The 12,751-nt window shown below is 41.9% G+C and overlaps 1 protein-coding gene across 1 annotated transcript in view; it reads right to left on the reverse strand.

Moving 5' to 3' along the window:
• The window catches only part of focad (focadhesin), a 46,315-nt gene that overhangs the window by 1,992 nt on the left and 31,572 nt on the right, over nucleotides 1–12,751 (reverse strand). The window contains exons 21-41 of the mRNA XM_061066400.1: nucleotides 11,391–11,512; nucleotides 11,210–11,302; nucleotides 10,497–10,585; nucleotides 9,838–9,879; nucleotides 9,392–9,500; nucleotides 8,662–8,778; nucleotides 8,165–8,403; nucleotides 7,987–8,076; nucleotides 7,383–7,530; nucleotides 7,092–7,211; nucleotides 6,384–6,506; nucleotides 5,719–5,796; nucleotides 4,768–4,839; nucleotides 3,462–3,564; nucleotides 3,143–3,223; nucleotides 2,897–3,025; nucleotides 2,685–2,800; nucleotides 1,398–1,658; nucleotides 1,046–1,135; nucleotides 609–786; nucleotides 215–312 (exon numbers count right to left, since the gene is read on the reverse strand). Of these exons, the coding sequence (XP_060922383.1) occupies nucleotides 215–312; nucleotides 609–786; nucleotides 1,046–1,135; nucleotides 1,398–1,658; nucleotides 2,685–2,800; nucleotides 2,897–3,025; nucleotides 3,143–3,223; nucleotides 3,462–3,564; nucleotides 4,768–4,839; nucleotides 5,719–5,796; nucleotides 6,384–6,506; nucleotides 7,092–7,211; nucleotides 7,383–7,530; nucleotides 7,987–8,076; nucleotides 8,165–8,403; nucleotides 8,662–8,778; nucleotides 9,392–9,500; nucleotides 9,838–9,879; nucleotides 10,497–10,585; nucleotides 11,210–11,302; nucleotides 11,391–11,512 (2,498 nt within the window). The remainder of the gene's footprint in view (nucleotides 1–214; nucleotides 313–608; nucleotides 787–1,045; nucleotides 1,136–1,397; nucleotides 1,659–2,684; nucleotides 2,801–2,896; nucleotides 3,026–3,142; nucleotides 3,224–3,461; nucleotides 3,565–4,767; nucleotides 4,840–5,718; nucleotides 5,797–6,383; nucleotides 6,507–7,091; nucleotides 7,212–7,382; nucleotides 7,531–7,986; nucleotides 8,077–8,164; nucleotides 8,404–8,661; nucleotides 8,779–9,391; nucleotides 9,501–9,837; nucleotides 9,880–10,496; nucleotides 10,586–11,209; nucleotides 11,303–11,390; nucleotides 11,513–12,751) is intronic.

Raw genomic sequence — 12,751 nt, forward strand, 5'->3', positions numbered from 1 at the left:
ACCTGAAAAACTGGCATGAGACTGAAGAGTGAGGCAAACAGTAAGTTTTCAGGCCATGAAACCAAAACAATGGCACTGAGAGGTGAGCAGACTCAACTATCAGCTACCCGCTGTAACCCATAGTTCCTAACACACAGCACAGTCATCTGTGGCAACAACACGGGTACAGCTCTACACATACACCACAGTTGGTCAGCATGGCTCAGACACCTACCATTCTGCTGTCTCCACATGAGACCGAGGTGACACCGTAGGCGACATTTCGGATGTGGCCCATCAACTCCAGGAGCCAATCCATTCGTTTGGAGACGCCTGCGACGAAGAACAAACCATCTACATGGAACTCAAGGACAGATGATAGAACAGAGCAATGCCACACATCTAATATACTGCATGTACGGAAAAACTCAAATATCAAATGATGCATGCTGAAACCTGTGTGTGGTATTATGTACCCACTTATGTCCTCTATTGTCACTTGAAAGTATTTCTTTATGATTTGTTATATGAGCAGAGAAGTATAATATCAGTTATGGTAAATTTGATTGATTATGGATGTGTTTTCCATTCTCTCATATGATATGATCACGATTATGTTCGGCCCTGACCTGTGTTGGAGCCGGAGGCCAGGCGACACTGGTAAAACGTTTGCAGGAGGAGCCACCCGACTCTGCGGCTCGGCCAACCACGAAGCACGCCAGCGATGATGTCATTGAGACCCAGCAGGGGAACTCTCCCTTGGGAAGTCAGGTAAGCCAAGACGAAGCACGTTTTCTCCATCTGACTCTGAAGAAAGACCAAAAAAAATAGACCGATATGTGATCATGTGATTCTGATTGACCAATTATGGCAATATAAAGTGTTATATATATGAATCTAAAGTGTTCTCTTAATACAAGGCAAATCGGCCATAGTAGGCTGAGCTCACATGGCTTTTAAAGATAATAGGAGACGGACCAAAGTCTGACCCAGCAACCTTTTTCCATTAAAGTGGATTTGGACACTAAAATGTATTTGGTTCATGAGCACCCTCATCATACTGTACCTCCGTGACTTGGGCAATTCGGTCAATTTCTGTATCGGACATCTCAGACAGACATTTAGCCACTCCCATGTACAGGTCCACTTCATCATCCTAAAACAGATGAATTTGTCATTACAAAAATGAAATGAATTGCAATAGAAAGAAGAGATCATTGTTAGGGCATGGTACAATTACAGCAAAGAACTGGAATTTCAGTTAAAAGGTAGGTAGGGTAGGTATGTTTATCCTATTTGGTGGAAGTTGATGAGTGAGCACTAGAAGCAGTTGAAGTGTGTGGACTGTTGTGTTGGTTTGGGGATTGAGCCGAGGCAGCAGTCAGGGGAAGATGAACATGTGTGAACAAGTGTCATACCTGGATTTCATTGGGCAGGAGGCTGAAGATCTTCTCGGTGGTGGAGCAGAGGATTGCCCAGCAGTTACTGGGGGGGTTCGGGAGGGCCATGGCCTTGGCAAGACCCTGCAGGAGAGAGCGGCACAGCGACAGACGCTGGGGTCGAAGGTCCTCCTGGAACTGCTGCAGGCCCAGACTCTCCACGAAGATCTGAAGCTTGTCCTCGGCGACGTGCTTCATCCACATGCCCAGGGTCTCAAACAGGTGAGCCCGGGTCTGATGCTGCAGGAGAATAGGGTGTAAAGCTCAAAGCCAAAAACATCTCTGGTATTAGAATGTTTTTTTTTTTTTCCATTTTGGTAAGCTAAGAATCAAAAACTGTCAAGAATTGAAATCTGGAATCAAATATAAGATCGAAGGACTTCTGCAGAAAAATATAATTTTAACTCTCACAGTAATCATTCTTCATAAATTGGTATTGGTTTAGAAACTTGATCACCCAACTAATGAATACACTTTTAGTTTTTGGTTGATGCAGTAGTGAGTAAACGTTGAGTTAAAATTGTGATGTCAAATAATTGATTTTATAATTTAATTAAAGATCGAATATGTAATGAGTAATGCTGCAAGAACACAGGAAAAAAAAGCCTGAGGAATGATATTGTTTGGAGTTCATCTGCAGCACCACAATGAGCCTGAAAGTGAAAATGAACCAATCAAAGACCCTACTCAGAGCTAGGCCTACTTCGTCCCTAATCATGTTATTCCCTGAAGATGATACAAGCCTCAATCTGCAATTTCAGTGGAGACACTCATTTAAACTGATTATTTTATTTCAAATTGCTGCTTTCAGACCTGCAGTGAACTCCATATAATCTCCTGATATGATTCGGAGGGCCTGTATGTGAGAGCACAAATGTCCCGAGTCAGTGGCGAACATTCTCCGGAGTTTCTCCTGGCAGCCCTAATGTAAAAACTCTTTATCATGCCTATGTGAGAACACAGCAGGAGGCTTCTCTGTGAACAAGTGGGTGTTTCTGATGATGTTTCTAACATGTGACTAACGCAAAAACGAGTCAAAAAGGATAGAAATGAAACATGATGAAAAAGAGGAGTCACACATATAAGATGCAGACAAAGTCATCAACTTGGAAATAGATTATAGTTCTAAGATCCGACACAGGTATCTCCAGTTGCATCCTTCATATGTGAAAGACAAACTTTGTGTGGACATTTTCCAGAGTTAATGTCTCAAAACGTTTTTTTATGGTATGGATATATTCAATGGTAGATCCTGGTGGAACTTACACTGAGACTGTGCACAAGCGGTGGTGACAGCCAGGAGGCCAGAAAGAGAGATGCACTCTGGGAAGACTGAGCCTGACACGCTGCTAGTACCACACACTGATGCTGTACATCCTCTCCTGTTGGAACACAACACATCTCAACACAGTGCTTTGACTCTGCACAATTAGTGTTAGGGTTAGGCTTACCCTAACCAAATCAGTGAGAACTCTTACCGAAGCTGAGCCTCATCAGAGGAGACAGCACAGCGCTCCAGTTAATGGGGGGGTACTGGAAACTGGCTCCAACCGATGCAAGTGAGGTCAGAGCCGTCCTCACCAGAGCCGGAGGAGAGAACTCTGGACCTGGAAACAGAAAGATAGCGAGCTTCAGACAGTTAAAATTACAGAGATACTGTTAACTATCAATGTATAGTTTGCCGAGATGAAATTTAAAGAAGAAATATGATAAAGTTTACAAACCTTTCTTTCCAGCCTCCGAGAAAAAGTCAATGATGGATCTGATGACGCTTTTCTCTGGGAGGTAACTGAAGTCCTGTGGGACTGAGAGAGAAAAAAAGAAGAGTAAAACACATCTCAGAAACAAGAAGTTGCTGTTTTCTGTGGATAGACAGTAACTGGGCTTCAGGTATTCTACACATCACATGACTTTTCAACAAGAAAGGTCTGAAATACTGAACAGCTGGGCTGGAGTAAAAGAAGGAACGTGAGAAAACCACATGAGATGATTGAAGTGCTGATTACAGTACAATTCTGTTCATGTCGTGAACGCTGCACCGACCTGCTGTGTGACTGTGGCTGGTGGACATGTGGGCCAAATGCAAGTGACCCACCAGACAGGCACTGTTGGACTGTAAACCGATGGCTCCTGAGAACGTGATGATCTGTGAGACAAGATGCATGACAGGCAGAGTAAGGGAAAACTCGATAAAACAAATGTAGGCAGAAAGTGGATTGAACATCGTGGATCGTGATGGTGGATCATGGTGCCAGTATCAGCATACAACAGGAGCTACTCGGAAATACTACTGTTAGTGGCTTTACCTCTCTCATTTCTGTCAGACAATTCCCTACATATAAATAGTTTGTAATAATTTGAGTTAGACCTTGTCCTTCTCATGAATGTTGTAAATATTGTAATTTTGAACTTCTGTCTGTCCTGGGAGAGGGATCCCTCACATGTGGCTCTCTGAGGTTTTTCCGTGTGTAAGATTTAGGTGAAAGGGATCTATTGGCAGAGACTGAATATAAAATAATACTAATGATGTTTTCACTTCTGTGTTTCATCTAAATTGTATGAATTGTTGTTTTCTTTACCCTAGAATGGGCCCTTTATATTTAAATACTTTATATTTACATCTGGACGGGTCCTCTCAATGGAGGCAGCCATGTTTTTTACAGTAGCCAATGCTTGACAAACTAAACATCTTTTGAGTTTTTATGACAACTGAAGGTTTTCACAGGTTCTCTTTCATGTTTGGGAGGGGAGGGTGAGGTGAGGGCTATTCAGCTACAACATGCAACTTCACCACTAGATGTCAAGATGTTTCAGATGTTTTGGGGGCAATTTTTCATTGCTGAGGGTCAAGGGCAGATGATGTCACATATTTGTATATAAGATTAATTGTGATTTGTTAATATGAGCTATTGAAATAAAATTTGATAGATTGATGGGAAGTTTTAAATCGCTTTGCCAACATCATGTCAACAATCCAGTTATGTTACGCAAGACTTTGAGTGTAAGTAGGAAACATGGTGTAAAGGGAGAATCATCGGAATATTAATTATAATAACAAAGTTTACTGGGGATGAGTACACAACATTTTCCTGAGGGTGGCACTATACGACAGCTCAACACAGAACAGAAGGTTAATCCTCTGAGGAAAATGAATACGATGATGGGTCAACCAGAACAAAAACATTGTGAAATTTGTGAAGTTAGTGGTGATTCACAGAGGTAATAAGAGTTTTTTATCACTGTTTGGTAGAGTGACGAGTCTGATATAAGTTGACAGAGACAGACGAGTGCTCAGCTATAATAATGACACTGGGATGATTTTACATTGTTGATAAAATAAATGATATACCTGTGTGATGGCTCGAATGACCTCATTCAGTCGGCCCTGCTGCTGGGAGGAAAGCTCCAACTCACTTTTGAACTGTAAGACAAGACAAAGGTTTAGGATAAACTGTAACAAAAGTCATAGTCGCAATCATTGAAACACTCAAACACACACATTAATCAGATGTAATCAGATTACTGCCCTGTGGAAACCCTAAGAGGAAAGTGCCTTTAATATTTTTTTGTTTCCCTTAAAACCTTAAACATGGTATTTTTTACCTCCTGCTTTTTTTTGGTAGTTTTAATGCAAATCTTGGCCACAAGAGTTTGAAGTGCACCGCTACCCCAGTCTAACTTCAGGAACACTACTGCAATGTCTTTCTTTTGTCTGGAGTTGTGTTTTAATTTCTGCCACAGAGGTCGTAGGAAGTCAGGAACGTCTACACATTGAGCAGGTAGTGGTGGATACATGGGCCAAACACAGGACTTTCACTCAGTAGACCACGGTACAGACATCCCAATTCAACATCTGACTTAGTTCACTCATAATAATATTTTGTAATATGAAATATTGTAATTATTTTCCTTATTTTAGTTTGATACGTATACAGTATATAGAAAGAAAATGTCAAAAACAATTAACTTTTCTATTGGAAAAACTTGCCTCTCTAGGTTTCTATATTCCCTCATAGAAATAAGTGTTTATGGAGAAAAGATTCAATAAAATATTACAGCTACTAACATTTTGACTTGTAAGTCGAACCAGCACCCTGAACCTGAATCAGCTAAATGTAATTCAGCCATACATTTATTTTATTATTCACACCAGTGCTTTACATACAGTCAAAGTGTCTTTGTGAAAAAAGCCTGCAAGCGGTAATCTCTCATACAAGTGAGTAACATCTGCTTATCAACAGAACTCTTATTGTTTTGCTCTCATCAACAATACAAGTGAGGTTTGGGGGGGGTTTCTTACCTGAATGAGGTAACTCTCAGATCCCACTAAAGCCACCAGGCCGTTCACAGCAGCCAGTCGCTGCATAGTAGGACAACCCTGAAACACAAGGACTCAGCTCAAATCTATTTGTCACTCGGTGCAAATCCTTTCCTTGCACCAGAAGAAGATTGAATCTAAGGTATACACATCAACAGTGATGACTTTACGTTTACAAACTCCATTTTAATTTAAACTAAGATGGGTTGGACAAGGCTTTTCTTTAAAATTTCTTTCTGCCGCCTGCTGACAAAATCTTTCCGACAGTGGAAACGTATGGGCCAAATTTCATCACTATAAGTGTATAAGTGGTTGATTACTATAAAATAATTGCATAGCTTCTGTGTGATAGTCCCAGAACTTGAGGGAGAGATATCAGCGCCACATGCACACTGACTCAAAATGATCCCTCTAGCTGTGCATGGCTCTCTAGGCGTCTACCCCGGGCTTGGTGGCGCTGCCCGGGGTCCCTGGGTCAGCTCCCCGACTCCGTCTGCTCGGCCTCAGCCAATGGAGCTGTGCATGGCTCCCTGGGTGTTTGCCCCGGGCCGGACCTACCACCCCCGCCTCATTTTCGGCCAAGAAAAACCCTGCTAGTGTTGTATAAATATTTAATGCAGGTATAATCAGGAAAGAAACTGTAGTACCTCAGCCAGTAAGATCTTGATCCAAGCAGCCAGGAGTCGAGGGTGAATGTCCGCTGCTTTACCGTGACCGGACAGCGACAGGCCATGGACCACCAGCCCTAGAGCCAGAGAGAACCCTGGGGTCTGGACACAGAGTTTTTATTTTAATGTCAGTGATAAAGTGGATGTTATAACAGGCTGTTACACAAGATCAGCATGTAAGAATCAGGTGATCCTTGCGTCCAAAAGAATGTTTGCCCCAAATGTAATGAAGTTCCCTTTCGGCATTCCTGTTATATTCCAAACAACGTGAGGTCACTTGACCTTTGGACCTTGGACCACCAAAATCTAATCAGTTTATCTTTGCGTCCGAGAAAATGTTTGAAGACATTTACTCAAGCTGATCTTCAGATATCACATTTAAGAAAAACATAAAGGTACTTTGGGAGGCGACCATGACCTTGACCTTGGACTACTAAAAACCAAATGAGATAATCCTTTAGTCCAAATGCATATTTGTCCCAAATGTGAAAGGATTCCTGTAAGGCTTTCTTGGGATATCGCATTCACGACAAGAATGAACTGAGAACTGTCGCCGAAGTGGAGGCATAAGTGGAGGTATAAAAATAGACAGGAAGAATCTTCAATCCAAAACACACTAACTAATATGTGTGTTCATGAATACATGGATTTTTTGTTTCCTAACCCCTCACGACACCACACACTGACCTGCTGGCTCTCCTCAGTCAGGGTACGCACAGTGTTCATGACTTCCTCAGCTTTGGCAGCATCTATGAGGCCTCCACTGAAGGCCGAGACACCCACACACGCCACTGCATACGCCAAGACCTGCAACAACAGCTCATATTCAATACTTTTCCACAACTGCAACTCATTTTAGTAAAAAAACATTATTCAGTTTTGTTGCTGAACAGATGAAACCTTGGCCTTTGGCCTTGGATTTTGTTACATTATGCTTTATTCAAGCAAAATAAAGCTTGTTGTGTGCGGCTGTTGCACCTCCTGCATCATGCGCCCCTGCCCACTGCTGTCCTGCAGGCCTGAGAGCAGTTTGTCCAGAGTTTGGGTGACATGGACGTGTTGGTCCTTCTGTTCACTGCTGCACAGAGCTGCCAGCACCAGGCCCAGACCCAACATGCAGCCGGTACTGAGGAGAAAGAATGAAGAAGTAGAAGAAGAAGAATGGGTCATGAAACTAAAAATGAGCTATCAAATCTTCTTTATTCAAATTGTGGCAAAATATTTAGCCTTGCTCAATATATACTTTTACTTTCAATTACTCAATTACTTTTAATACAATATAAATAGATTGTATTTACAGCCGAACATTTTATAATATCATAGCAATTCTACAGTGACTGTCCACTTCCTATTCATGCTGTTGTAGCAAATCGGCTACAAGAGCAGTGGCAAGGTAGTTCACAATGAATTTAACTAAATGACCAAAATAATCATTTACACCAGACTCTAGACAAAAAGGCCACATTATATTTTAATTGAGGCAAATATGGCATTGATTCAATATCTGAACTGAAAAAAATTGAATTCTTTGTTCTTCCAAGAGGACGCACAAGTACATCACGTCTGAAGACAAAGCACTGACTTGTATTCCAGGTCGGAGTTGAAGGAGCAGCCTTTTAGAGCATCCAGAGAGCTGAGGAGAAGATCAGTGTCCTTCTGCACGGAGACGTCACTGAATAACAGAGACAGACAGACCTTCATCAAGCACAGCAGTCAGTTACAGTGTGTTTGAATCAGTGCTCTCAGCATTCACTCCCTACCCGAGGCGTTGGTGGTGCAGACTGGTCAGCACCATGCCCAGTGCGAGGCCAGAGTGGAACTGGACGGCCTGCGAGTCGTCAGCAGTGGTTGAGCCCGGCAGACCGGCCTTCAGGGCGGTCAGCACCTGGACCAGGCCGTCCCTCTGCCACACCACCAGCACGGGAACCAGCAAGGACAACGCGAGGCTGGCACAGGAGCGAGCGATGGCACTCGCTGTGTTCTCACCTGAATAGGAGCGCTGAGGAAGAGGAGGATATCAAATGTTTGTTACTGGTTCAGTGCTTTACAAGAGACTGCACGACTAACATGTAGTCAGAAAGGAGGAGGCAAAGCTCTAAAATACACAACCAGTCACATCAACCCATTCATACAGCGCTTCTATATTCAGCACTTTTTCTACCTGAAACCGAGTGCTATAGAAAAGAGGTTTTATTATTACTATTATTATTATTATTATTATGAAAGTCAAAAGATACTACAACATCCAGTGACTTACATGCATGAACCATGGGAAAACCTGTCCCCTGGCTCTGTAGCTGCTGCTGATGATGTTGAGCAGCGTCTCCAGCACCATGGACAACCAGCTGGCCGTCGGCACAAACTCTGGTCCAGCCTGCAAGTCAGGGAACAACATTTGTCGGGCGCCTTACATCCTTGTAATTTCCCCACTGGATGACCCCGTAGACTTACCTGCACAACCTCCTACTGAAACCATGTTCTTTGTTTGTTTGTTTGGTGAGACAGAGATATAATGAATTCATGAAAAGTGTCTCATTCTAGAGACACTGCCAAAGCAGATACACAGAGGAAAATCGAACAGGGCAGTGCCACGTGATGAATTCTCATCATGAAAGTTGGGCTTCCATAGGAACTTACCTGAGGGCTAATGTGAAGACACAACCCTCTTCGACTGTATATAAACATGGAGGCATGGCAGCTTCTTAAAGTGAAGCCAAACCATCTTGATCACCCCCTGGTGCCTGGCTGCAGCATAGGTCCTAATCCTTAAATTATTTAATAATACTAATTCTTTGGCTAATAATTAAAATATAGATTGGCTATTTTAATATGACTTCAACAATTCAACACAGGCAAAATGAAAAAATGAATTAATTTCGACAAAACAAACTCACCAGTAAACACCCTGCCCCACCTGATGAAAACTTCACATTTGGTGGTTATACAATGACAGAGATACTATAAAAGTAAGATGCTGAGTCGCTCACCCCGAGGCTGCCGTCGCTGTCAACAGGAAGGTTGCTCTCATACTTGGCGAGGACAGCGGCCAGGCCGCTCAAAGCCAGGATGGAGTTTCCCTGAACCACAGGACTGTCCCTGAAGAACAGACAGCACGTGTCCCACTGTTAGTTTCGACACTCAGTACAAACAGCATACAGATGTGAGCCACTTCAGACAATGATGCAGCAGTTCTGACCTAAAGTTTCCCGCTTGTAAAATAGCAAATGCCCCAAAAACAAATGTGCAAACGTGCAGTGCTATGGCAAGGTGAAATCTGTATGTGAACCCAAGTGGCCAATGTGGTAAATGGTCACTAAATAATATACCAATACTTTTGGTTTTCTGCTTTAACTTCACACTGTGCCTCAGGTTATACATCACAGTACCTTTCTGTTGATCTAAAATAGCAGTGATCACAAGCAAGATAACTCACTTTGTAGCGACTTTGATGACGTCTGTCAGCTGATCTCTGGCCCTGTCAGGGACGAAAAGGAGAAGAGGAAACAAGAAAAAGAGAGAAACATTCATTTGATTGTCAGGACAGGATGTTTTGCTAATGTACTTATGAATGAAGAGCAGAATGTGTTCAAAGTCGCGCACACGCACAAACGCACTTTTCATCTCAGGTACATCCATCACTTGGCAGTGCTTTGTTCTTCAAAGATGTCTGACGTACTTTGACAAATTTGAAGGCTAAGGCCAGTAAGTTCAATTGATAGTAGTACAGTATATTTATTTATATTCGACTGATGCTCTGAATCAATACATAAAATTGCATTTTCTTAAAATCATTTATTTCCATTCCAAACATTTATAATTAAAAAAAATGAGACCTCATTCCTTACAGGTGAGTAGTGCACAGAATAATTGTGCCTTAAGAGACATCAAAAGATGCAAAGTGCTAAATTCTGTATTTATTGTATTAATGAGAATTCATTGTGTACTTGTTTCTAACAAATGTACAGTTCATTCATTTTAATTTGAAACAGATACACAGTGTGCCATCCTCTGGATTTTCCACCTGACTGTGTTAGATTCTTTTTAATACTAAGCGTGTGTGTGTAGCAGTTTGTCTGTGTAAGTGATTCTCACCACAGCCAGGCACAGTGCTGTTTGTACTGCAGCTCCTCTGGATTTTCTTTGCCTTGTTTCTGCTGCATCTCCATGTCAGCACGTCGACCCTGAACACAAACACAAACAAAACCACAGGAAACAATAGATAACAAAACATTGTTTTTATTAGTTATAGATTTATGCAAGTCAACACGTGCAGTCAACACACTGTGTGTCAACACTGCAGGCAAACTTTTAAATTACAGTATGATATTCCAAAACATGAACAGTAAAAGTAACGCAAAGATAAACTGTTACACAGCAGTATGTCATGAAATATCATCTCCATTTTCCATGTGTGTTAAAAAACTATTTCAAAACAATTTTTTTCTTCATGGTTGACGATTCATAATGTGAATGTGATAGTGGTCAGTCTGAGAAGTAAAAAACAAAACGTGTGGAAAAGTCTGCAGTTCCCACTGTATATGCTCTGTATGGCCTTTGAAAAAAGCTAAAATGACAATGGAGTCGTAATGGTTATTTAAATATTCTGCATTCTGGGTCTGTTTAAATGATCATTTCACGATTTGAGGGAACAACTTTACTGGATTTTCAATTCTGCAGCCAGTTCTTATAATACACATTTTCCAGTCATCTGTTTAATACACCTCTAATTAACAGTGCCTGGAGAACATTTCCTATCCAGTCAGTTCTGATATGTAATCAGTCTGTCAGTTGGCAGAAGCACACACCTGCAAGACAGCATGGAACGCTCGGCTCATGAAACCCCTCCAGGCCTGGGGTAACAGGAGGGATCTGTGCCACTCAGACGGCTGGATGTTCACCTACACACCAGAATAAGGTAGAATGAAGTTTGAGTTTTTTTTTCCAGGTGTGGGAGGCAGAGGAAGGACAGGTTCCTGCTGCGTGTACCTCGTGGATGAGGGCTGTCAGGGTCTGCTGGAAGCTGCGGCAGCGGCTGATAAGGAAGCGATCAATGGGTTTGCCGGTGCGGTCCGTCTGCACAGGCAGCTCATAACTGAGCAGCAGTCCAGCTGTAACACACACACACACACACACACACACACACACACACACACACACACACACACACACACACACACACACACACACACACACACACACACACACACACACACACACACACACACACACACACACACACACACACACACACACACACACACACACACACACACAGAGTCAGGGTGGGCTACACTGTAGTTTCAAACTACAACTTCTAGTATAACTCTGCTGCCCCATCAAGTGAAGTGAACACATTAAATGTCTAGCATTTTTTGTGTGTGAAAAAAAATAACACAAATTTATGAACACAATTTCATTTAGGTACATGCAAAATGGAAAACACAAAATGAAGTGGAATAAAGGATTAGCTTTCAAAGTGGCTGTGGTTATGAGGTAATGGCCGAGGAGGTAGAGTGGGTCGTCCAATAACCATAGGGGTCGGCTGTTTGATCCCCGTCTCCCCCATTCCACGGGCCTTGGCCTAGATACTGAACCCCAAATTGCCCCTGACAGCTGTGGCGTCAGTGTGTGATTGATGTACCATAAAGAAAGTGCTGCATATAGATGAATTGTCTGAATGTGTGTGTGAATCGCAAAAACATTGTAGTCATCAAGACTAGAAAATATCTATATAAGATTCATTTCATTTTCATTTTAAGATTCATTAGCAACTGATTTGCATAAACACATACTTGATGCGTAAACAAAACATAAATTAATCAAATGTGGAATCTGTGCAACCAATGTGCAATATACCAACACTGATGCAATTCAGATAATGGCAGATTATCAATGATACTGTAAGTACTGTTTAAGATGAAAAATAAATGTCAGTGCTCTCTGGTGGACAAAGTAGAAACTGGCACTGCTGATTCTAAAAGATCAGCAGTTGTTCAAAGGTTGTTTCAGTAACAATGATTGTTACTTATCAGCCAACGTGTGTAGTCTACGGCCGATACAGATAAATGTTTCATTAAATAGAATAATAACATCATCTGGACATCAGTTTCCTGGCAAACACTCATGAGGTTAAAAATAATTACTTTCCACTTGAACATGGTGTCACAAAATATCTCCGTCCAGACAAGAAACCAAAAACGACTATAAATACTCTACAAACTTGCTGGGCCAAGAGATGGCAATAACGTTCACATCAACGATTCATTAAATACCAGAAAAGAAAATTGAGAGTATTCTTATTCTCCTTTGATGGTAGTCACTTCAAAACAGCCTAGCGTACTATGATA

This window comes from Limanda limanda, chromosome 22, assembly GCF_963576545.1.
Source record: "Limanda limanda chromosome 22, fLimLim1.1, whole genome shotgun sequence".
Taxonomy (NCBI): Eukaryota; Metazoa; Chordata; class Actinopteri; order Pleuronectiformes; family Pleuronectidae; genus Limanda; species Limanda limanda.